Raw genomic sequence first — 26,475 nt, 5'->3', positions numbered from 1 at the left:
GAAAGAGTCTAGAGAACAGCGTTTGGGACGACGTGTGATCAAAGAGACAGAGTCTAGAGAACAGTGTTTGGGATGACGTGTGATCAAAGAGAAAGAGTCTAGAGAACAGCGTTTGGGATGACGTGTGATCAAAGAGAAAGAGTCTGGAGAACAGATGCAATCAGGTGGCTATGTGAGGTACAGAGGCATAAGTTCAGAAGACCTTGGTTGGCCTAAGGATCTGACTGAGTTATTCATTTGCAGGTATCAAAAACGGGCTATCAAAAAAAAAGAAGGCTTCTAGGCCGGGCGCGGTGGCTCACGCCTGTAATCCCAGCACTTTGGGAGGCTGAGGCGGGCGGATCATGAGGTCAGGAGGTCAAGACCAGCCTGGCCAATATGGTGAAACCCCATCTCTACTAAAAATACAAAAATTAGCCGGGTGTGGTGGCAGCTGCCTGTAATCCTACCTACTTGGGAGGCTGAGGCAGGAGAATTGCTTGAACCCGGGAGGTGGAGGTTGCAGTGAGCTGAGATCGTGCCACTCCGGCCTGGGTGACAGAGCGAGACTTCATGTCAAAAAAAAAAAAAAAAAAAAGAAGCCTTCTAATAGTACAGTGTAAAGCCAAGATATGCAGATATTCCAAAATCCAGAAATATCGGAAGTCCGAAACACTTCTGGTTCCAAATATTTTGGATAAAGAATACTCAACCTTTACACACATTTGCTGTGTGACCTTGAGAGAGTTACTCAACCACACTTAGCTTTAGTCCCCTTAGCTGTAAAACAGGGATGATAACACAATAGTTTCTACCTTATAGGTGGACGTGAGGAATAAATGCAGTGAATACATGCAAACCATTTAGAACACGTATGTTAAGGTGAATCACAGGGAATTGCTGTTTTGGTGGATCTAAAATGAATATTTTCAGGGCCAGGCGCGGTGGCTCATGCCTGTAATCCCAGCACTTTGGGAGGCTGAGGCCAGCAGATCACTTGAGGTCAGGAGTTCGAGATCAGCCTGGTCAACATGGTGAAACTCCATCTCCACTAAATACAAAAATTAACCAGGCGTAGTGGCATGCCTATAATCCTAGCTACTCAGAAGGCTGAGGCATGAGAATTTCTTGAACCTGAGAGGCAGAGGTTGAAGTGAGCTAAGACTGCAGTCCAGCCTGGGCAGCAAAGTGAGACTCCATCTCAAAAAACAGAATAGAATAGAATAGAATAGAATAGAATAGAATAGAATAGGGCAATTTCCTACAGTTCAGGTAAATAGTTAACACATGTTTCAGGCTGTCATCTGTGTCCGCTGGCACTTGGAAGAGGTTTGTCAAACAAGTGGCAGAGGGCACAGGGACGCAGCCCCCACAGCCAGCCCCACTGCCCCTCCTGGCTTGTTCTGATTTCCTCAGCCTGGCTCGTCCCCTCATGTCCGCAAGGTTCGGGAGCTGGGCCCATCCGTATCCCTGCTGCCACCCGTCCCTGGGCACCACACAAGGCACCTGCTCCCGTCTCTTTACCAACCAGAACATGGAAACACCTCCCTCCCCAACCGACAAACGTAATTGGCTGGAATGTTCAAAAAGTTAATTTTACTAATTAAGAGAATGTTAAAAAAAAACAGTGCAAGAGTGCCTGGTTACACACGTGGAGCATAGACTTAAAAGGAAAAAGCCTGAACGTTCAACAGATGCTCAAACAAATCGCTAGAGGTGAGAATGGAAGGGGCAGCACTTCTAAGACTTCCCTTCCGGAACCTACGTCTAGTCCAGCCTCTCTGAAGGGCGACCCTCGTGTGCCTGCGACTCGTCTCTATAAAGCGACCCTCCTGTGCCTGCGACTCGCCCCTGTAAAGCGCCCCTCGTGTGCCTGCGACTCGCCCCTGTAAAGCGCCCCTCGTGTGCCTGCGACTCGCCCCTGTAAAGCGCCTCTGGCCTCTGTTCGTAATCTCACCACAGTCCAGAGCAGAAGAAGGTTCTTGCCTTTATGGCCTTCGAGAGTTCCCACCTGACCATTGGCCTGCGCCTCTCCTAATGTCTCCACTGTGTGTCTCAGCGTTCCCGCCCGACACCCTCTGTCCCTCAGGCACGTGGGACCCCCACCCACTCCTCTCGGTCTGGTTGTTTTAGTTGAACCACACGCACTAACAAGCGAGCTGCGAAGAGTGTTTCTACCTGCTCCTGATGGGAGGATGCTATACCTAGGCCAGCATTTTCTGAAAACCTTCAGAGCTCCCGGCCAGCCAGACACGGACCCTGCCCTTTCCTGTTTCAAAGGCCAACTCCACCCGCCTGAGCTGCCCACTCAGTTGGTTTCCTGTGAGAGGGACACCCTCAGCTCTCAGCTCTTTTAAGCAGCAAAGATGACAGGCACGTCCTGAATAATTGAACTCAGATGACCTTTCCTCTTTCTTTTTCCCAACCATTCCCTGGTTAGTCAGCAGGTCTTTCTAAGGGGAGAGAACTCCCCATAGACCCCTAATTACGTATTGACAGTCCTTGGTGTTTCATTTTTGCAATAACATTTAGTAGGGTCTTTTTTTGGTTATAGAAAAACATGAGAAAGCAAAAGGCGTTTCATAATCACCAGTTAGTTACCTTTGGTTGTTTTCAAAAATTAAAGCACATAGTAAGAAAATTCAAACAGTTTAGAAAAGTATAAAATTCCATTTACTACCTCTGTAGTCAGTTACCCAAAGATAATTACTGCTCCTGTTTTCTTGTGAATCGGGAAAGTAAAGTTTGTCAGGATACGTGCGTACTTCCACACTGCTGCTCTGTGTAGCACTGATTCATTATAATGCTATTTGACTATGAAATATTTCCTACAAAATTATTGATGAGCATATGCCAGTCCATAATAATTCACTCTTTGCCCATCGTAAGGATATCTTACGCACTCAGCCAGTCGGAAGAGTCACCATGTACATTACATGCTCGGCTAATGAGCGTTAGTTTCCCATTCAGAAAAGCTCTCCTCCAGTGAGTGCTTTCTCATGTAATGCCAAATGGACTGAGTTCCACAGAGTGTTTGCTTACTTCCTGTGCCCCTTTTTCCTACCATTTAGTTTGTGTTTTGGCCAACAGTTTTGATCTAGAATGGATGACAAAGCTGTACAGGTATTCTGCTGGACCTGCCGCAAAGACGTGAAAGAAGAACGTCCTGGCAGTGGTACAATTCCGCTTCACAGGAGTTCATGCCCCTTTCAAGTCAATAGTTGAGAACAGAAGGAATAAGGAACAGGGCCTGTACTGTTCAGTGTTGTACTGGAGGTTACAGCCAGGGTGGTTAGGCAAAAAAGTGAACTACAAGGCATCCAGATTGGAAAGGAAGAAGTAAAACTGTCTCTATTTGTAGACATGATCTTATGTGGAGTAAATCCTAAGTAATCCTCCAAAAAAATAATTAGAGCTAATGAACACGTTCAGTAAAGTTGTGAGATATAGGATCAACATACAGAAGTTAGCTGTATTTCTATACACTAAGAATAATCTGAAAATTAAATTAAGAAAAATTCATTTATATCACTTGAACCTGGGAGGCGGAAGTTGCAGTGAGCCGGGGTCGTGCCATTGCACTCCAGCCTGGGGGACACAGTAAGACTCTGTCTCAAAAAAAAAAAAAATCATTTACAGTAGCATCAAAGATAATAACATATTGATTCAAAATGGATCAAATACCCGAATATAAAAGCTAAAATTATAAAACAAGTAGAAAAAATGTAGACGTAAATCTTCACGATCTTGGATTAGGCAATAGTTTCTTACATGCTAGACACTGAAAGTGTAAACAACCAAAGGGAAAAAGAATCAGTAGATTGGACTGCATCAAAATTAAAAACTTTTGTGTGACAGACAACCCCATCAAGAAAATAAAAAGACAACCTACAGAATGGGAGGTAATATTTGCACATCATATATCTGATAAAGAACTCTTACAACTCAACGATAAAAAGACAAATGACCCAGTTAAAAAATGGTCAATCTGGGCTGGACGCGGTGGCTCACGCCTGTAATCCCAGCACTTTGGGAGGCCGAGGTGGGTGGATCACTTAAGGTCAGGTGTTTGAGACCCAGCCTGGCCAACATGGTGAAACCCCATCTCTACTGAAAACACAAAAATTATCCAGGTGTGGTGACATGCACCTGTAATCTCAGCTACTCAGGAGGCTGAGGCAGGAGAATTCTTTGAATCCGGGAGGTGGAGGTTGCAGTGAGCTGAGATCATGCCCCTGCACTCCAGCCTAGGCAACAGAGTGAGACCCTATCTCAAAAAATAATAATAAAATAAAAAATAAAAAAAAAGATCAATCTGTCTGGGTACGGTGTCTCATACCTATAACCCTAACACTTTGGGAGGCTGAGGTCGGCATACCACTTAAGGTCAGCAGTTTGAGACCAGCCTAGCCAACATGGTGAAACCCCATCTCCGCAAAAAATTAGCACGGCATAGTGGCGCGCACCCGTAATCCCAGCTACTCGGGAGGCTGAGGCAGGAGAACCACTTGAACCTGAGAGGTGGAGATTGCAGTGAGCCGAGATTGCACCACTGCACTCCTGCCTGGGCAACAGAGCAAGGCTCCATCTCAAAAAGAAAGGTCAATCTAAGCTGACATTTCTCCAAAGAAGATATATAGATGTCCAGTGAGCACATAAGATGTTCAACATTACTGGCTCTCAGGAAACACAAATCACAGCCACAGTGAGATACCCCTTCATACCTACTAGGATGGCTACAGTGAAAAAGACAGATGATAAATGTTAGTGTGGACTTGGAAAAATGGGAACCTGTGTACACTGTTGGTGAAATGGTGCAGCTGCTGTGGAAAACAGCCTGGCAGTTCCTCAAAAGCTTGAGCATAGAGTGACCGTATAACCCTGCAATTCCATTCCTAGCTAAATAACCAAAAGAATGAACTCATACGCAAATGTTCATAACAGTATTATTCATCACAGCCCAAAATGAAAACAACCCAAATGTCCATCAACAGATGAGTGGATGATCAAAATGTGTTACATCCATACAGTGGAATATTAATCAGCCATAAAAAGGAACAGAGCCCTGATACTTGCTACAGCATGGATGAACCTTGAAAACATTATGCTCAGCGGAAACAGCTGGACACAAAAGACCACGTACTGTATGATTTCATTTATGTGGACTGTCCAAAACAGACAAATGCATAGAGACAATAAGTAGATTTTTTATTTTGTTTTTTTTATTAAGAGACAGGGTCTCACCCTGTCCCCGAGGCTGGAGTGCTGTGGCACAATCATGGCTCACTGCAGCCTTAACCTACCAGGCTCAAACAGTCCTCCCACCTTGATCTCCCAAATTATTCTTGACCATTAATCTCTAGATTATCTCTAGATTAATGGTCAAGGCCTGGGTGGAGGTGGGAAGGAGATTAGGGAGTGACTGCCAGTGTGTATTCAGTTTCTTTTTAGGGTGATTAAAATATTCTAATGTTGATTACGTTCTAAAGTTTATGGCACATAATCAACTTCTGTGCAAGTCATGAGGTTGCACAACCTGATGACTATACTAAAAACCACTATATGTGAATTACATCTCAATTTTTTTTATTTTTATTTTTTGAGACGGAGTCTCGCTCTGTCGCCCAGGCTGGAGTGCAGTGGTGCGATCTTGGCTCACTGCAAGCTCCGCCTCCCGGGTTCACGCCATTCTCCTGCCTCAGCCTCCCGAGTAGCTGGGACTACAGGCGCCGCCACCACACCCGGATAATTTTTTTGTATTTTTAGTAGAGACAGGGTTTCACCGTGTTAGCCAGGATGGTCTCGATCTCCTGACCTTGTGATCCGCCCGTCTCGGCCTCCCAAAGTGCTGGGATTACAGGCGTGAGCCACCGTGCCCGGCCTCAATTTTTTTTAAAAAAGAGAGAGACTGATGGAAATCGTTTGATGTTCTCTGCTGTCTCACAACACCCCTGTAGCCTGGTGGGGTTGATCAGCAATTGTCTGGAGGAGACATGGAAAAAGAAATTAGGGCAGGAGGCAACTGGTGACCTCCGAGGTTTGGAGAAGACCCATGGGGCCATTTCCAGCGTTGGATAGATGGAAGACATCTCCACAGGGTCTGTGATGTAACGACCCCATAGAATGATAATTCACTCCCAAGAAAGCATCCCTCAAGCACAAGTGTGTACACACAAGACTGTGTGTTTCATCCACGCCATGCTATACCTCCCAAAGTTAATTCTGTCCCACAATATATGTTTAATACAATTCAGTTAAACGTCCTCTAAATAATTCATTTAATTTAGTTTTTTTTTTTTTTTTTCTAATCAAAACCAGACTTGATGCTGATGTAGCAAGGCCAAAGCTGAGTAGCAAACCTCTTGACTTAGTAGTAGAATCCTGGCTAGTGTTCTGTTATCAACACAGCGAAGGCTTTGCTTTTTTAACTGCTGTGGGTATTCCCAGATATGAATGTTCCATTAGTAACCATCAAACATTTGTTAACCATTGGGCGTCATCATGGTCATTTCTAGTGTTTTGCTTTCGCGAACAATGCTGTGGTGAATGGTCTCACACTTGCTGTTAGATGCACTGTGTGAGAAACAGGAGGCCCAAAGAGCACACTGTTGCCGCAAGACTGAGAAGAGAGCTCCTCTTGTGCATCCTGGTATGTGCTGGGCTGAAAACCAGGCAAGCCCTCCACCCCTGCCGCTGCCGCCCCCATGCCTGGGGCCGTGCTGTCCTCCACTGAGGAGGGAAAAGTCCTTCTCAGGCTCCCACGGGCCATCTGCTCCTCGCTGAGTCATCGGATGAGGCGATCCTCCCCATTACCTCAGCACACAGCGCTGCACATGCTGTTGGTGTTCAAAACGGGCTTCGAGCCTCCTCTGGTAAAATGAAGCCGATGTTTGTCTCATTTGCCTCTTTCCGGAAGAAGTCGTGATTTTTTTTTTTATGCAATACAGAAAAAGTTTTCCATTTTTATTCTTTCTGCTTTTGCTTCCAGTAATTTTCAGGTTCTCTGTATTCCTGTGTTCTGAATGTGTATGGCAGAGCAGCAGCCTGAGTTACGGCTGAGTCACTGTGATCACCTTAACCCTGATCGATGGACCCAGCTTATGAGGAGACCGGTCTCAGCACATTGCACGACTCTCCCCCGCCACAAACAGAACCCTGTGAAAAGTACAGTCAAGCCTTGAACTGCTTGGATCCTATACTCAAAGTTAATTCTGTCTCACAATATATGTTTAATACAATTCAGTTAAGCTTCCTCTAAATAATTCATTTAATTTAGTTTTTTTAAAAAAATCAAAACCACACTTGATGCTGATTTAGCAAGGCCAAAGCTGTGTAGCAAACCTCTTGACTCTACTGAATGGATGAATAATGTTTTCCTTCACATGCTTTAACTTAAATATATTCTGGGCTATACAGTCTCTTAAAATTGTAGATATTAGAGTCAGAAAGGACCTTAAAAGTGCTGTTGCCTAACCGTGCCTGTGCCTGACAGATGGCCACTCAGCTTCTACCTGAGCAGTTCCGGGATCCAGGTCTCACTGCACTAGCAAACAGCGGACTTCCTGTGGGAAGAGCCTGATCCTTAGAACGGCCCGTCTCAGGCTGGGCTGGCACCTGCCTGCTGTAACATCTGTGCAGTCCTCTTAGCTCTTGTCTCCGGAGGTGCACAGAATGCGCCTAGCTCCCACCAAACAGTCCACGTAGCTGCAGTTTCTTTCTTTTCCTGACCAGTAGGTCCCTGTTTTGGGTGAATTTAGCATGTGTACTGCGTGCCCCGGAGGTCCCTGTTTTGGGTGAATTTAGCACGTGTACTGCATGCCTCGGAGGTCACTGTTTTGGGTGAATTTAGCACGTGTACTGCATGCCTCGGAGGTCACTGTTTTGGGTGAATTTAGCACGTGTACTGCGTGCCCCGGAGAACGTTCGCTCTCCTGGGGTTGGTCCTTGGTGGTCTGTTTGTTGACAGCGGTCTTCTCCAAACGTGAAACTGAACTGAACACAGCCCACTGTGAGGCTCCACCCGTGATGCATGGAGTGTAACTGATACTGCACCCCTGGGTCTGGGTCATCCAGAAAAGAAAGGACAGGGGTTCATCCAGTTGGATTCACTCAGATATGTATACCATGTTTCTTTTCTGTTATTCTTTTTCTTTTTTTAATTTTTTTTGAGACGGAGTCTGGCTCTGTCGCCCAGGCTGGAGTGCAGTGGGGCAATCTCGGCTCACTGCAAACTCCGCCTCCCGGGTTCACGCCATTCTCCTGCCTCAGCCTCCTGAGTAGCTGGGACTACAGGCGCCTGCCCCCACGCCCGGCTAATTTTTTTTTGTAATTTTAGTAGAGACGGGGTTTCATCATGTTAGCAAGGATGGTCTCGATCTCCTGACCTCGTGATCCACCTGCCTCGGCCCCCCAAGGTGCTGGGATTACAGGTGTGAGCCACCGCGCCCGGCCTTTTGTTATTCTTTTAAGAGATGGGTCTCTCTCTGTTGCCCAGGCTAGAGTGCAGTGGTGCAATCAAAGTTCACTGCAGCCTCAAACTCCGGGTCTCAGTGATCCTCCCACCTCAGCCTTCTGAGTAGCTGGGACTACAGATGAGCACTACCACATCCTCGCTTTGTTGCCCAGGCTGGTCTCGAACTCCTGGCCTCAAGGGATCCTCCCACCTTGGCCTCCTGAAATGCTGAGATTACAGGCTTGGGCCCCTGCACCCGGCCCCATATTTCATTTTTACATTCTGTGTGATACACATGGCAGTTCTACCCTTCCAAGTCCCATGCATTTTTCCTCCCTAATAACATTATTTGAGTGCTTTCAATATGCCAAACACTGTCCTAAGCATTCTACATACATTATCTCATTTGATCCCAAAATGGCCTTGTGAGGGAAGTGCTGGTACCATGGTACCGTCTTCCTCCCCGTTTGATAGAGGAGGAAGCAGGAGCGTGGAGATAGTAAAAAGGTGGCCTTGTCTGCACGGCAGGTAAGCAGCAGCACTGGGGTGAAAGCCGAGGCACATAGGACTCCAGAGCCCAGCTCCTAACTGCTCCTCTCCACATCACGTACCCCCATGGGATTCCCGATACATCTACATTCCTCCTGTTGATCCAGCTCAGCCTTGTGCTTACTATGTTGGAAGCCACAGCAGTCACCTCCTGCCACGTGTTGACTTTACAGAAAATTAAATATACTAAATAGTTTTCATAGGCAAACAGTTAATTTTTTAAAAACTCTTTCTCTCTATTAGATATTTTCTTCTTATTCATTGGACCCTCAGTTCAGCCTGTGGTTGCTGTGCTTGACTGTGGATGCTGTCAGTCAACCAGGTAGACTCCCAGCTGTAGCTCACAGGCAAATCTGTTAAGCCAATAAATCACCATTCCTTGGGCACAGCCCTAAGGACCTCCGTCCAGGTTATAGCAAATAATTAATCAACACCGTTGGGGTTCTGTTTTTAGCCTTCTATAAAGCCATGAAACAACTGCCACATGCTCACTGTTGCATGCTTGCCACCACATGCATTCTAATAACTGCCTTGCAGAAGTCAGGATCCCCCAGTGAATTTCTGGAATTGGCCCTCAGGATCCCATTCTAACTCCTGTAGTTCATCACTTTCTCTTTTAAGTGCTCAAATTAAACTCTGTTCAATAACGTCATCACAAATTTGGCCCCTCCCCATCTCTTATCTTTGCAGATCAGAATAGCTGTCTGCCTCCTTCAGCTTCCTTGTCATTGTCTGTGTGAATTGATCCCCCCGAGATCTGGGTTCACGTATATCACAGGTGGACGCTTTCAGAGCTATAGCCTGTCCCTCGCCTGGACTTGGAACGGGAGCTGCTTTAAAGGGTGAAGGAGCCCCTGTCTACCAGTACCGGGCAGCAGTTCCTGCGTAGCAGGGCTTGTTCTACCGTGAGTAGCTTGAAAATCATTCTCCTTGGCAGGAAAGTTGAATCAAAATGGGAGTTGAGTCATTCTGTTCTTTCTGCCACCTCTTTGGCACCTGGTCTTCCTTAGGCTCCCAACTTCACCTCCGAAGCCTTTTTTTTGTCCTGGGCCTTCTCCACTAGCTCGTCCTGAAGTTTTACCTTCTTGGCAGTCATTTTACAGCCTCCCAGCTCTCTTTATGTAGTATAGGTTTTTCCTTTCTCCAGCATCCTGTTCAACTATTGTCCGTGTTCTCTGAAAACCACCCTTAGCAGAAACCACCTGTGCAGTCACGTGGGTGTCTTGGCTCTCCATTTTCCTCTGTCTCTTTTGAGAATGTGTCCAGATCATCGCTTGTTGCGTTGCATGAGGCAAGATAGCACTCAGACCATTGCATTGATTGGTTTCTTATTTTTTCTCCATGTGGCATTTTGCTTCTCAGAAAGGAATTTCTGATACATGGGCAGTCAAGACCTGAGGTCGTTTTTGGTTTTGTGTTGATACTCATTGCTTTTCTGAGTTTCATCTTTGATTTTCCTACCCTGATTATTAAAATGTGTGGAGTTTGTTTGCATTTTCCACAGTTCTGCTAACTAGAGAGTTTCTCCTTATCACCTTCATCAGCAGCTGACCTGGGACCCTGAGACTTCTATCGGTACCCACCACCAGGTCCTTCCACTCTCAGGAGGACAGAATAAACCTTCTTTATGTTCCTGTGGCTCCTCAGAGGGGTCCTCCTTCTGTCTTAAATCATCTTAGCAATTGCCTTTTTCAACAGCAGAGGAACATCTTTCTGTGTCTGCTGCAGGCTGATGGTCCAAGTGGGGAAGCTCTGCCTGCTGGGTAGCTGTTAAATCCAGTTTGAAAAGCATACAGACAGCCACATCTGCCAAATACCAGCGGCGTTGATACAATACAGATTTATTAGCTAAAGGTTTATCCACAACCTTTTGGTAGCACGGCAAATGCTAGTCAGTGGCAAGTGTTCATTATTCACAGTTTATAGATAGGAAAATGGTCACCGAAAACAAACAGTGAAGAGAGAATTCCTGTGCTTTCATCATTCTGCCTTCGCTTTTTACCCACAGGTGTTTCCGTGGCGCGGCGTAGACCCAGGGGATGAGCGTAAGGAAGATGCCCAGACTAGCTTAGTAGTACTTTACCTGGCTCTTGAAATTTGTTGTTTCTTTTGTTTATTTTCTGATGGTGATGAGTCAGGGAGCAAGCTTAAAGACCAGCCCTTAAAGGGTTTGCATTCAGAATCAGTGATCTCACCAAGGGAGAGTATAGGCTACATTTGTGTGTGGTGTCTTTGAAACCTTTTCATTTTGGATAGGTGTAGACTCCCAAGGAGTTACTGTAGTAGTAGAGCGAGTTCCTGTGCCCCTCCCCCAGCTCTCCCCCACGGCACCCTGTCTTCTGCATGGCTTTGCCTGTCAGGGGAAGGTTTAGTTGCTGCTACTGGAGCCTCAGTCAGAACACAGAACACAGATCATAGCCACATTTCCACTGAGCTACTGCATGCCAGGGGGAGCTCTGGCCGAGTGCTCCGGTGCCACTCAGCCCTGCCTGGGAGCTGCCCCAGTGAGTCTTACTGTCCCCTTTTCACAGATAAGGGAGCTGGGCTGCATGGGGCTCATGCTCAAGGTCACGTGGCAGTGGAGAGCCGTGGGTCCAAGCCCTCACCCAGTGTGTCGTGCTGCCTCCCCTGCGGGTCTCACCTGTGCATCTGGGGCTCAGATGTGCACTGTCAGGCCAGTCTCTACCCAAGGGTCAGATTTCACTTCCTCCATTGTTGCAGGGTGAGTGAGGCCCTGTTCTCAAAGCTGTCAAACCTGGTGGGGCAGCTGCGACTAACAGAAACACTGAGATGTTGAAATGCTCATTCATTCCCTTCTGTCTCGTTTCTGGTGTGCTTAGTCCCTGGCTCAGGCCTGGCAGCAGCAAGTTTATAGATGAAGACTCTCTGGTAACGCTCATGCTGACTGCCGGGAGCGTGAGAGGAAGAGAGTACTGCTGGCTGGCCCGTCTGGGCGGCGGCAGAGCAGCGGGTGGGTGTTCAGACCCAGCTGACGTGCCAGAGGACTGTTCAGAGGCATTTTCCCAAATCCCACCCTGGGGGTTATCCTGCAGGATTGGACCTTTCTTCAGCAGGCCCGATTCCAAATCAAATCATTATATATCAGATATCACTGCCACCTGCCCACTCTTTAAATATCCACATCGCCTCTGTGGTTGCAGTGGAAAAGGAAGGCGTGGGGAAGGGAAAGGGCACGTCAATCTCAGTTGTTGCATTTGGTGCCAGGTACAGCCGAAGCCAAGGGCGTTTGAGCCCAGACGACCTTGGTAACTTGATCTCTCACATTCCATGTATTCCAGCCAAAGAAATAAACACCAGAGTGTAATGTCTAAGAGATACTGAGCACTCTTGCTTTCTGGAATGCTTCCACGACCTGAGCCTCATTGCAGACCTCACAGGTGAGGAAGCTGAGCCTCAGAGAGGGTAAGCCATTTGTCTAAGGTTCTCCAGTTAGTACTTGGCACAGCCAAGATGGGGACCTGGATCTGGGGGAGGCCCCAGAGTGTAGCCAGGACTTCGGTGTTCTGTGGACCTGGTTCTTGCCTCGACTCTGCCACTAACCAGTTTTGTGGTCTTCTCTAGGTCTCGCTTTCTTTAGCTTTTAAATGGGTATAATCAGGATCTGGTCTCATCAGGATCTTATGAGGGAACAGGGTGTGATGCATAATAAGAAGAGCTTGGCAGAGTACCTGGCACAGAGGATAGCTAGGAAACGTTAGCTGTTAGTACTAGTCCACTTAGAAACGAATCTGGCTACAATTATTGCAGCAATAAAGCAATGGTTGACTTAAACAAATGGTAGTTATCTTTCATACACAGTAAAAAGTCAGAAGGCAGGCAGGCCCAGGCTGGCCACAGCAGAACGATGCTGTTAAAGGCTGTTTGGCTTCCTTCAGTCCATTCTGCTCTCCACAGAGTGCTGGTTTGCTGCCTCGTGGTTGCAAGATGGCCGTCCCAGCTCCATCCGCCCTGCCTGTGGGGAAGAGGTGTGGTAGCAGTTACATTTCCCCCTTTGTCAGGAAAGCAAAAGCTTTGTCAGAACCCCCCAGCACGCAGTCCCAGCAGATATCTGCTTTTGTCTTTCTGGCCTGGACTAAGGGCCCTGGCTGTCCACAGCTGCAAGGGCCACTTAGAAAATGAGCTCATGTAAACGACTAGTTAATGGGTGCAGCACACCAACAGGGCACATGTATGCCTATGTAACAAACCTGCACGCTGTGCACATGTACCCTAGAACTTAAAGTATAACCATTAAAAAAAAGAATTAAAAAAAATAGGAAATGAGCATTAGCTTTTCAGATTCAGTCATACAAGTGGCAAGGAAGAAGGCAAATGAGAATGGGAGGAGACCAATCAGTTGGATTTGCCGCAGTCCTTCCTGCCTCACGTGGTCATATAAAAAATGTTTTTTCGTTGGTCCTCAGGTGCGTTGGGCTTAGTTCATCCTAGGCATGTGCTCGCGGCACAAGAGCGGCCAAGCCGCTTTTCTCGACTGACTGCCTTTCCTGCTCACAAGTGTGTGCTGTACGTGCATCTCTTCAGTTTTTAAATGAAGCATAACATAATGCATTAAAGTGCACAAGTCTCTGCTAGATGCCTCAAAGGATTTTTATGATTTATCCCCATGAAAGTACATTCAGATCAATCTATAGAACGTTCCCAGCATCTCAGAAACCTCCCGTTTCTCTGCTCTCTGTCAGTGCCCCTCCCAAGGTGACCGTTATTCTGATCTGGTCCCCATAGGTCAGTTTTGCCAGTTCTTGGATTCCATTGACATGGACTTGTACGTTTGTATGTGCGCTTCGTGGGCCTGCCTCCTTCGACTGACCTGAGAGAGTCGTCTGTGTCCCTGCGTGTGGCCGTAGCTCATCTGCTCTCTCCTGAACTCTGTCTCTCTACCCAGACCTGGTGTTCACAGCGTTGTGAGAACCAGAGTAGCACAGATGGAAGTTTCCCGTTTCCATTCACGGAGTGTCTTTTCCTCCTAGAAACCACCCTCTGATTTCTTGCAGAGCTTGCCTGTGCCCTGCCCTCTCCACACCAAGCTGCTATCAGAGGAATCTCTTGGGGACTTGTATGTTGGCTTTGAATCCTGTCAGCAGGAAGAATTTTCTTGAGCACTTCTTCATTTGGAGAGGATGGAGGAAGAGAGAGAGGGATGCTTTTGGGAAGGACATTTTTAGGCAAAGGAAAAAACAGCAACTGAAGGCGTCATTGGGAACTGGAGCCTGGAAGCCAGCCTTCTGAGCAGAGATTTACATCATTCTTCTGCGTTCCTCCCCTTCGAGCAGCGTCAATTCAGGGCTCAAGGGCAAAAAAGACACGCGGCAACTCTGCCCGTGTTGGGGCTGGGCAGCCTAGTCTGAGTCCAGACTGACGCTTGAGAAGTCTTCTTCCCCCAGACAGTGGCTGATGGGCTTTCCTTATCGAGGCTAGTGTGGCTTTCTTACAAAAACACTGCATGGCAGGACAAACCTGAGAGCAGTGAAAAAAGCTGATTCTTTTCAGGGGAGCCTTACACGAAGATGAAATGGATTAGTTATTCTTACAAGTGTGGGCATGTAGGTAAGGCAGGGATCAAGTAGAAAAATGGAAAGTATGCAGTTAGCTCCGATGGTTTTCATCATCATCTTTCCTTTAGGTATCTGCTGATTCTGTGCCTTGTGTCTGCCGGGATAACGTCCCAGAATATTCAGCTAAGACCTAATCAGGGATCCTGTGTGCTCAAATGGAATAGTTTGTTAAGTTTCGTAGGTAGTTTCTGTATCCCCGGCCCTTGCTAGGGGCTTTGCAATGTATTATTTCAATTATTCTCCGCAGGATCTGGGAAGGTGGATAGGATTATTCCCATTTCGCACGTGAGTAAATGAAGGTTAGTAAGTAACGGGTAGGAAGAAGTAGGGCTGCTAGTCTAAACTAGGTCTCATATTCCAAAGGCCGTGTACCTTCTGCACCACCACGCTACCTTTTAAAATAACACCTTGCTTTTCTGATGCACCAACCCTCTCGTGGTTCCTTGCCTGCCTTCGCCTCAACACAGCGCTCCTCAGTGTTGATCCAGTGAGTGGCCGGTTGTAGAACATCCGGAAGCTGTAAATACCTCCTCACTTATTTTGATTTTAGCTGTTGAAGCTACGCTGTAACACTGCACACATCTTTGCTAGATGGCTTAAAGGATCTGTTGTATTTTATTTAACATATTTAAAATGTTAAAGCCATAGAGCATAGTGGAAAAGATCTTCACGGATAATAAGGAGTCATTGGTTTCGGTCCTAATGTCACTACAAATCAAAACAAGGCATAAGGCTGGGCGTGGTGGCTCACGCCTGTAATCCCAGCACTTTGGGAGGCTGAGGTGGACGCATGGCTTGAGCTCAGGAGTTCGAGACCAGCCTGGCCAACATGGCGAAACCCCATCTCTACAAAAAATACAAAAATTAGCTGGGTACGGTGGTGGGCTCCTGTGATCCCAGCTACTTGGGAGGTTGAAGCAGGAGGATCATTTGAGCTCAGGAGGCAGAGGTTGCAGTGAGCCGAGATCGCACCATTGCACTCCAGCCCGGTTGATGGGAGTGAAACCCTGACTCGAAGAAAAAAAAAAAAAGGCATAAGACTTTGAGTGGACCATGACTGTCTAGTCCAGTCTTTTAGCTTCCCTGGGCCACACTGGAAGAAGAAGAATTGTCTTGGGCCATATATAAAATACACTAACACTAACGACAGCTGATAAGCTAAGAAAAAATATCGCAAAAAAATCTCGTAATGTTTTAAGAAAGTTTATGAATTTGTGCTGGGCTGTGTTCAAAATCACCTTGGGCGACATGTGGCCCACGCGTGGGCTGTGGGTTGGACAAACTTAGTGTAGACCTAATGTCTGTGTGCCTCAGTTTACCTCATGTGTGAAATGAGGAAGTTGAAGTATGTGATTATTGATGTCCCCATCTGTTCTAAAAACATGAGCTTCTGTGACCTGTTTGTTTTTGTAATTCTAATATGGGTGGAAAGTACAAATATTTATTAAAGGAGCCTTAATTACTAAATGCAAATCCAGAGAAGTGGATAACATTGAGGCTTTCAAAATTTTTTGAAAGAGATATAAGTTCTTTACTTTTCCAAGTAAAGCTTCATTTTCCATTACATTTCCCAGTCTGTCATCAAAAAAGGGTATATGTTCTTAGGTAATTCATGGTGGAGCTGAGATCCCTTGAGGGTCTGGCAGGCTTTAATTTTGGATACATTGTTGTAAAATATTTGTCAGTAGCCAACTTCAGGTTCCCAACCCAAATACAAATCCCTCCTTATTCAGTAGATGAGTATGTCATACAAACTATTCTAAATTATACCTGGTACTATTGAATAGTATCAGGGTGATATTGAGCAACTCTGAAAATAAGAAATAAGATGCTCTTATGGCGTAATTACTTAAGAATGTGCTATACTTAAATAAACTGTTACTGAATCGTTTTAGACCCAGTAAAGACAAAACTGGCCACACGAGTGACTCAGGAGCATCTGTTATCAAGCATGGACTCAATCCGGAGAAGATCTTCATGCAGGTGCATTATTTAAAGGTAAGCACATCTCAGTTGCAGAAGCCAGTTGTTGTGGTGCAGCGCTTTTTAGGCTATCCAATTAAACGATAATGATGAGTGACATGACTGGGGCATGAGAAAATACCGTAATGATATCTGAGGGTTCAGTAATTAAAGCACCTCATGCCCCCAAAAGGAGACCGTGTTAGGAAAGACTGAATGAAAAAAGGCTGAAATATTCCCTGCCCTGTACCTCTGTTCTGCCTGCCCGAGGAGCAGAACTCCCACATTGCTGTCAGGTTCCAACGGAAAGACATGGCTGAGAAGAAAGTGTTTTCTGTTATAAAGGCCTTTCCTGGTAGCTGGAGTAGAGAAGAGCTGGGTCTCTCTTCTCTTTTCGTCTGCGTTGGACAACGAGGCTTCATGTGAACCAAGTCCAAGCAGAAATGATGACAACATTAACAAAGGAGTTGAGAACTAATTAATTTCCAAGCCAAGCCTTCCTGGTGAAAATGGAAAGGGCAGCCAGGGACAGGCAGGACAGCACATTCTCGATGCACAAGTGACTGTGGGTTAGGTAGGGCTGACTATGTAACCATTTTTTTATGAACTCATGGCAGGCCTCTTTTTCTGTCTCTTCTTTCTTTCTTCCAGGGCTACTTCCTTCTTCGGTTTCTTGCCGAAAGACTTGGAGATGAAACCTATTTTTCATTTTTAAGAAAATTTGTGCACGCATTTCATGGGCAGCTGATTCTTTCCCAGGTAATTTGTGGATCCTCATGAGTCCATGATGTATAATTGGAGGGGGTATGGCACGTGAAGATTAGATTATGCCAGTATTAAAGAGTAGGGAAAAGATTTCCCATTTAATGCAGTGGGAAAAATAGGAAGTTAGTGAAATGGACACAAAGAAAGTGGTTGCTTTAGGGAGGGTGATCTCTCTGTAGTTTTGAAATAAACTGTAACCCAAAGCTGTCTCGTACACAGTGATGTGGATAGTTTAAGTGACCTTAGACACAAAAATAAAACAATCCTGCCGTCCCCTTTACCTGGACTTCTCTTTGGAAGATTGCCACCTTCTTACCTTCTAGTTCCAGTTTGAATGCCGCAGCCTCCACGTCAGCCGGCTAAACAGACCTGCATCCAGGCCCACGCGTGCCACCCCTTTGCCTTCCATTGCCCTCACTGTCATTGCCGTTGTCTGCAGTGATATTTTCATTAGGGGGCTATTTGTTTCTTTTCTCTCTCCTCCACTCTACGTATATGCCCAACAAGGCCAGACCATTCTGTTTCACCAGTACTTAGCACGTGATTGGCACACAGTAGGTACTCCATAAATATCTGATCAATAGATTAATAACAAGATACACTGAAATATGCAGACAGCTTGGCCACAAAACTATCAGAGAGAGACCCTGTCAGCTTATCTGGGTATAGGGCCAAGCAGCACGTAGCAAGGAAGTTAACAAGGAGTGGCAGGCTCGGAAAAATGACACTCATAACTAATAGAAAATAGGTGATGCATCCTCAGCATAGGTTGGACTAGTGGAGCTTTTTCATGTTTGATAATTGTGCTCATATACAGCTGCGAGTCCCATTATCTGCAACATTACATGTAAAGGATGTGCACGTGTAGTTTGAACACAGGTGGAAGAATCACATGAGCGTAGCAAGACCGGACGGCTGTTCCTCTGTGTTCTTTTTATTCTTGTATTGGGTGTGGGGAAAATCTTCTCAAGCATATATTTGGAAAGGCAATTCGAAAACTGGTTCAAAAGTCTTACGTGCTTGGTTGACAGATTAGTACAAATTCCTGCTGCTTGAAGCCACTTCTCACCAAGAGACTGCAGTGTCAAATACGTGCATTGTATTTACCATGGCTTTGGAGGTTTTGATTTTCACTTTCCATGGACTCTTACTGCTCTCTGAACCAAACCGTTCAGTTCTTCATTTGCTTGTCTCTTTTTTTGTTGTTCGTTGTTGTTGGAGACAGATTCTCACTCTGTCGCCCAGGCTGGAGTGCAGCGGTGTGATCTCAGCTCACTGCAACCTCCACCTCCTGGATTCAAGCGATTCTCCTGCCTCAGCCTCCTGAGTAGCTGGGATTACAGGCGTGAACCACCATGCCCAGCTAATTTTTGTGTTTCTAGTAGAGATGGGGTTTCACCATGTTGGCCAGGCTGGTCTCGAACTCCTGACCTCAGGTGATCTGCCCGCCTTGGCCTCCCAAAGTCCTGGGATTACAGGTGTGAGCCACCGCACCCAGCCTGTTTATCTCTTTTGAACAACTTCATTGTTTCTCATAGCAACTTTATTGAGATAAAATTCACATACCATAAAGTTAACCCTGTGAAAGTCTGCAAGTCAGTGGTTTTTGGTATGTTCACAAGATTGTTCAGCCATCATCGTTATCTAATTTTAGTACATATTCACCAAACCCAGAAGAAATCATTAGCAGTCATTTCCCCACTTCTACTCCCCCAGCCCCACAGAACCACTAACCTGCTTTCTGTCTCTATGGATTGGCCTGTTCTGGACATTTCACATAAAAAAATCATATGCTTTGACCTTTTGTGTCTGGCTTTCTTAAAATAATGTTGTCAAGGTTCATGTAGCATGTATCAGTACTTCCTTTTTTTATTTTAATTTTCATTTAATTGTGATAAAATATACAAAACAAAATTTACCATTTTAGCCATTTTTAAGTTCACAGTTCAGTGGCATTAAGTACATTCATATTTTTGTGCAATCATTACCACCGTCCATCTCCCATACTGTTAATATTTCATCATGATAGCCCTCCATTCTTTCCTCCCCCAGCCCCGGCAGCTGCCATTCTACTTTCTGTCTGTGTGAGTTTGACTCCTCTGGGCACCTCATGTAAGTGGAGCCGCACAGTGTCTGTCCTTTTGTGTGTGGCTGACTTCACGTAGCACGATGTCTTCAGGGGCCACCAGGTTGCACATGTGCCAGAACTTCTTCCCTTCTTCAAGCTGAATGCTCCATTGCATGCATATACCACGTTTTGTTCACCCGTTAATTCCTTCATGAGCATTTGCATTTTTTTCATCTTTTGGCCATTGTGCATAATGCCGCTATGACCATTAGTGTATAAAATATCTGTTCAAGTCCCTGCTTTCAGTTATTTTCAGTATATACCCAGAAGTGGAATTGCTGGCTTATACAATAATTCTATGTTTAGCTTTTTGAAGCATTGCCATACTGTTTCCATATTGACTGTGCCATTTTACATTCCCACCAGAAATGCACAAGGCTTCCAGTTTCTTCACACACTTGCCAACACCTAATGCCCTCTGGATTTTTTTATTATTGCCATCCGAGTGGGTGTGAAATTATAGCTCATGATGGTTTTGATTTGTATTCTGTGATGGCTAATGATTTTGAGCATTTTTTATGTGCTTATGGGCCATTTCTTCTTTGGAGAAATGTTTGTTCAGATTATTTGCTGATTTTAAAATTTTGATTATTTGTCTCTTATTCTTGAGTTTTCAGAGGACTTCATTTATTTTGGATGTAAATCCCTTATCAGAGATACGATTTTCAAATATTTTGTTTTATTTTATGTTTTGTGTTTTTCCTCCCTTGCTGGTGTCCTTTATAGCACAAAAGTTTTTAATTTTGATGAGTCCAATGTCTCTGTTTTCTCTTTGGTTTATTGTGCTTTAAGTGTCATAACTAAGAAACTGTGGCTTAATTAAAGGTCACAAAGATTCCTATGTTTTTTTCCTAAGAGTTTTATTGCATTAGCTCTTATATTTAGTTTTCTGATCTGTTTTGAATTATGTATGTATGTATGTATTTATTTATTTATTTATTTATTTATTTATTTCGAGACAGAGTCTCGCTCTGTCACCCAGGCTGGAGGGCAGTGGCGCAGTCTCGGCTCACTGCAAGCTCCGCCTCCTGGATTCATGCTGTTCTCCTGCCTCAGCCTCCCGAGTAGCTGGGACTACAGGCGCCCGCCACCACGCCCGGCTAATTTTTTATATTTTTAGTAGAGACAGGGTTTCACCGTGTTAGCCAAGGTGATCTCGATCTCCCGACTTCGTGATCCACCTGCCTCGGCCTCCCAAAGTGCTGGGATTACAGGCGTGATGAATTAATTTTTATACATGTTGTGAGGATTACAGTCCAACTTCTTTTTTTTGCATGCGAATATGCAGTTGTCCCATAAACCATTTGTTAAAAAGACTGTTCTTTCCCTCCATTGAATTGCCTTGGTACCCTTGCCAAAAATTAGTTGACCATTAATGTAAGCATTTACTTCTAGACTCCCAATTCAATTCCATGAATCATTATTTCTATTCTTGTGCTAGTATCATATTGTCTTGATTACTGTAGCTTTGTATTAAGTTTGGAAAATATTGCTTTTCCAACTGGCATATATTCATTATAAAAAATTATGAGCAATGCAGAAAAATACAAAGAATGTGAAACATTACTCAAAATCCCACCACCCAGAAATACCTATAATTAATATTGTGTGAATGACATTCCAGAAATCATACTATTTATCCCTCAATGTTTATTTATTTATTTATTTATTTTTTTGAGACGGAGTCTTGCTCTGTCACCCAGGCTGGAGTGCAGTGGCCAGATCTCCGCTCACTGCAAGCTCCGCCTCCGGGGTTTACGCCATTCTCCTGCCTCAGCCTCCCAGGTAAGCTGGGACTACAGGTGCCTGCCACCTCGCCCAGCTACTTTTTTGTATTTTTTAGTAGAGACGGGGTTTCACCGTGTTAGCCAGGATGGTCTCAGATCTCCTGACCTCGTGATCCGCCCATCTCGGCCTCCCAAAGTGCTGGGATTACAGGCTTGAGCCACCGCGTCCGGCCTCCCTCAATGTTTATATGTTATACATGATGTATATACATGTATCTATGTATATATGTATATATGGTATATGCATGTATACAGACATTGATGTCACTGGACAGAAATAATTTTATAAAAATAGGAATATATTTGCATTTTAATGAAATGTTTTAAATTTTATCTTACTTGAATTTAATGAATGAAAAAGCAACTAAAGTGGAGATAAATTCCCAAACTTAAGATAAATATAAGAAAGATTATTATCTAAAAGAATTTTCTATGGTTAAGAAACATAATTATAGAAGAATTAGGAGGTTGAAATTATTTTTTCCCTTTACTTATATATTTCATTTTTAGAAAACATCAGTTTATTCACTACTTTAAAAGATGACGAACTGGCCGGGCACGATGGCTTACGCCTGTAATCCCAGGATTTTGGGAGGCCGAAGCAGGTGGATCATGAGGTCAGGAGTTCGAGACCAGCCTGGCTAACATGGTGAAACCCTGTCTCTACTAAAAATACAAAAATTAGCCGGGCATGGTGGCAAGCGCCGGTAATCCCAGCTACTCAAGAGGCTGAGGCAGGAGAATAGCTTGAACCCAGGAGGTGGAGGTTGCAGAGAGGCAAGATCATGCCATTGCACTCCAACCTGGGACAGAACAAGACTCCATCTCAGGGAAAGAAAAAAAAAAAAAAAAGGGGGGGGGGCGGAGCAAGATGGCTGAATAGGAACGGCTTCAGTCTCCATCTCCCAGCACGAGCGACACAGAAGACTGGTGATTTCTGCATTTTCAACTGAGGTACTGGGGTCATCTCACTCGGGAGTGCCGGACAATCGGTGCTGGTCAGCTGCTGCAGCCTGACCAGCGAGAGCTGAAGCAGGGCGAGGCATCGCCTCACCTGGGAAGCGCGAGGGGGAAGGGAGTCCCTTTTCCTAGCCAGGGGAACTGAGACACACAACACCTGGAAAATCGGGTAACTCCCACCCCAATACTGCGCTGTAACACCGGCACACCGGAGATTATATCCCACACCTGGCCGGGAGGGTCCCACGCCCACGGAGCCTCCCTCCTTGCTAACACAGCAGTCTGCGGCAATCTAACCGCAAGGCAGCAGCGAGGCTGGGGGAGGGGCGCCTGCCATCACTGAGGCTTAAGTAGGTAAATAAAGCCGCTGGGAAGCTCGAACTGGGTGGAGCTCACAGCAGCTCAAGGAAACCTGCCTGTCTCTGTAGACTCCGCCTCTGGGGACAGGGCTCAGCTAAAGGAGCAGAAGCCTGTGCAGACGCGAACGACTCTGTCTGACAGCTTTGAAGAGAGCAGTGGATCTCCCAACACGGAGGTTGAGATCTGAGAAGGGGCAATCTGCCTGCTCAAGTGGGTCACTGACCCCTGAGTAGCCTAACTGGGAGACATCCCCCACTAGGGGCAGTCTGACACCCCACACCTCACAGGGTGGAGTACACCCCTGAGAGGAAGCTTCCAAAGCAAGAATCAGACAGGTACACTCGCTGTTCAGCAATATTCTATCTTCTGCAACCTCTGCTGCTGATACCCAGGCAAACAGGGTCTGGAGTGGACCTCAAGCAATCTCCAACAGACCTATAGCTGAGGGTCCTGACTGTCAGAAGGGAAACTATTAAACAGGAAGGACACCTATACCAAAACCCCATCAGTACGTCACCATCATCAAAGACCAGAGACAGATAAAACCACAAAGATGGGGAAAAAGCAGGGCAGAAAAGCTGGAAATTCAAAAAATAAGAGCGCATCTCCTCCTGCAAAGGAGCACAGCCCATCGCCAGCAACGGATCAAAGCTGGTCAGAGAATGATTTTGATGAGATGAGAGAAGAAGGCTTCAGTCCATCAAACCTCTCAGAGCTAAAGGAGGAATTACGTACCCAGCGCAAAGAAACTCAAAATCTTGAAAAAAGAGTGGAAGAATTGACAGCTAGACTAATTAATGCAGAGAAGGTCATAAACAAAATGACAGAGATGAAAACCATGACACGAGAAATACGTGACAAATGCACAAGCTTCAGTAACCGACTCGATCAACTGGAAGAAAGAGTATCAGCGATGGAGGATCAAATGAATGAAATGAAGCGAGAAGAGAAACCAAAAGAAAAAAGAAGAAAAAGAAATGAACAAAGCCTGCAAGAAGTATGGGATTATGTCAAAAGACCAAATCTACGTCTGATTGGGGTGCCTGAAAGTGAGGGGGAAAATGGAACCAAATTGGAAAACACTCTACAGGATATCATCCAGGAGAACTTCCCCAACCTAGCAGGGCAGGCCAACATTCACATTCAGGAAATACAGAGAACGCCACAAAGATACTCCTCCAGAAGAGCAACTCCAAGACACATAATTGCCAGATTCACCAAAGTTGAAATGAAGGAAAAAATCTTAAGGGCAGCCAGAGAGAAAGGTCGGGTTACCCACAAAGGGAAGCCCATCAGACTGACAGCAGATCTCTCAGCAGAAACTCTACAAGCCAGAAGAGAGTGGGGGCCAATCTTCAACGTTCTTAAAGAAAAGAATTTTAAACCCAGAATTTCATATCCAGCCAAACTAAGTTTCATAAGTGAAAGAGAAATAAAATTCTTTACAGATAAGCAAATGCTTAGAGATTTTGTCACCACCAGGCCTGCCTTACAAGAGACCCTGAAGGAAGCCCTAAACATGGAAAGGAACAACCGGTACCAGCCATTGCAAAAACATGCCAAAATGTAAAGACCATCGAGGCTAGGAAGAAACTGCATCAACTAATGAGCAAAATAACCAGTTAATATCATAATGGCAGGATCAAGTTCACACATGACAATATTAACCTTAAATGTAAATGGACTAAATGCTCCAATTAAAAGACACAGACTGGCAAACTGGATAAAGAGTCAAGACCCATCAGTCTGCTGTCTTCAGGAGACCCATCTCACATGCAGAGACATACATAGGCTCAAAATAAAGGGATGGAGGAAGATCTACCAAGCAAATGGGGAACAAAAAAAGCAGGGGTTGCAATCCTAGTCTCTGATAAAACACAGTTTAAACCATCAAAGATCAAAAGAGACAAAGAAGGCCATTACATAATGGTAAAGGGATCAATTCAACAGGAAGAGCTAACTATCCTAAATATATATGCACCCAATACAGGAGCACCCAGATTCATAAAGCAAGTCCTTAGAGACTTACAAAGAGACTTAGACTCCCATACAATAATAATGGGAGACTTCAACACTCCACTGTCAACATTAGACAGATCAACGAGACAGAAAGTTAACAAGGATATCCAGGAATTGAACTCATCTCTGCACCAAGCGGACCTAATAGACATCTATAGAACTCTCCACCCCAAGTCAACAGAATATACATTCTTCTCAGCACCACATCACACTTATTCCAAAATTGACCACATAATTGGAAGTAAAGCACTCCTCAGCAAATGTAAAAGAACAGAAATTATAACAAACTGTCTCTCTGACCACAGTGCAATCAAACTAGAACTCAGGACTAAGAAACTCAATCAAAACCGCTCAACTACATGGAAACTGAACAACCTGCTCCTGAATGACTACTGGGTACATAACGAAATGAAAGCAGAAATAAAGATGTTCTTTGAAACCAATGAGAACAAAGATACAACATACCAGAATCTCTGGGACACATTTAAAGCAGTGTGTAGAGGGAAATTTATAGCACTAAGTGTCCACAAGAGAAAGCAGGAAAGATCTAAAATTGACACTCTAACATCACAATTGAACGAACTAGAGAGGCAAGAGCAAACACATTCAAAAGCTAGCAGAAGGCAAGAAATAACTAAGATCAGAGCAGAACTGAAGGAGATAGAGACACAAAAAACCCTCCAAAAAATCAATGAATCCAGGAGTTGGTTTTTTGAAAAGATCAACAAAATTGACAGACCGCTAGCAAGGCTAATAAAGAAGAAAAGAGAGAGGAATCAAATAGACGCAATAAAAAATGATAAAGGGGATATCACCACCGACCCCACAGAAATACAAACTACCATCAGAGAATACTATAAACACCTCTACGCAAATCAACTAGAAAATCTAGAAGAAATGGATAATTTCCTGGACACGTACACTCTTCCAAGACTAAACCAGGAAGAAGTTGAATCCCTGAATCGACCAATAGCAGCCTCTGAAATTGAGGCAACAATTAATAGCCTACCCACCAAAAAAAGCCCAGGACCAGATGGATTCACAGCTGAATTCTACCAGAGGTACAAGGAGGAGCTGGTACCATTCCTTCTGAAACTATTCCAATCCATAGAAAAAGAGGGAATCCTCCCTAACTCATTTTATGAGGCCAACATCATCCTGATACCTAAGCCTGGCAGAGACACAACAAGAAAAGAGAATTTTAGACCAATATCCCTGATGAACATCGATGCAAAAATCCTCAATAAAATACTGGCAAACCGAATTCAGCAGCACATCAAAAAGCTTATCCACCATGATCAAGTGGGCTTCATCCCTGGGATGCAAGGCTGGTTCAACATTCGCAAATCAATCAACATAATCCAGCATATCAACAGAACCAAAGACAACAACCACATGATTATCTCAATAGATGCAGAAAAGGCTTTTGACAAAATTCAACAGCCCTTCATGCTAAAAACGCTCAATAAATTCGGTATTGATGGAACGTACCTCAAAATAATAAGAGCTATTTATGACAAACCCACAGCTAATATCATACTGAATGGGCAAAAACTGGAAAAATTCCCTTTGAAAACTGGCACAAGACAGGGATGCCCTCTCTCACCACTCCTATTCAACATAGTGTTGGAAGTTCTGGCTAGGGCAATCAGGCAAGAGAAAGAAATCAAGGGTATTCAGTTAGGAAAAGAAGAAGTCAAATTGTCCCTGTTTGCAGATGACATGATTGTATATTTAGAAAACCCCATCATCTCAGCCCAAAATCTTCTTAAGCTGATAAGCAACTTCAGCAAAGTCTCAGGATACAAAATTAATGTGCAAAAATCACAAGCATTCTTATACACCAGTAACAGACAAGCAGAGAGCCAAATCAGGAATGAACTTCCATTCACAATTGCTTCAAAGAGAATAAAATACCTAGGAATCCAACTTACAAGGGAT

The 26,475-nt window shown here is 44.9% G+C and overlaps 1 protein-coding gene across 4 annotated transcripts in view; it reads left to right on the top strand.

Moving 5' to 3' along the window:
• AOPEP (aminopeptidase O (putative)) overlaps positions 1-26,475 on the top strand; it is a 380,108-nt gene that overhangs the window by 221,523 nt on the left and 132,110 nt on the right. For all 4 annotated transcript variants that reach the window (XM_023185255.1, XM_023185257.1, XM_023185256.1 and 1 more), the window contains 2 exons: positions 16,449-16,551; positions 17,167-17,274. In XM_023185255.1, coding sequence (XP_023041023.1) covers positions 16,449-16,551; positions 17,167-17,274 — 211 coding nt within the window. The remainder of the gene's footprint in view (positions 1-16,448; positions 16,552-17,166; positions 17,275-26,475) is intronic.

Source organism: Piliocolobus tephrosceles, chromosome 14, assembly GCF_002776525.5.
Source record: "Piliocolobus tephrosceles isolate RC106 chromosome 14, ASM277652v3, whole genome shotgun sequence".
NCBI classification, from domain to species: Eukaryota; Metazoa; Chordata; class Mammalia; order Primates; family Cercopithecidae; genus Piliocolobus; species Piliocolobus tephrosceles.
The sequence above is the reverse complement of the archived record's forward strand: the minus strand, read 5'-3'. Positions and strand labels throughout refer to the sequence as shown.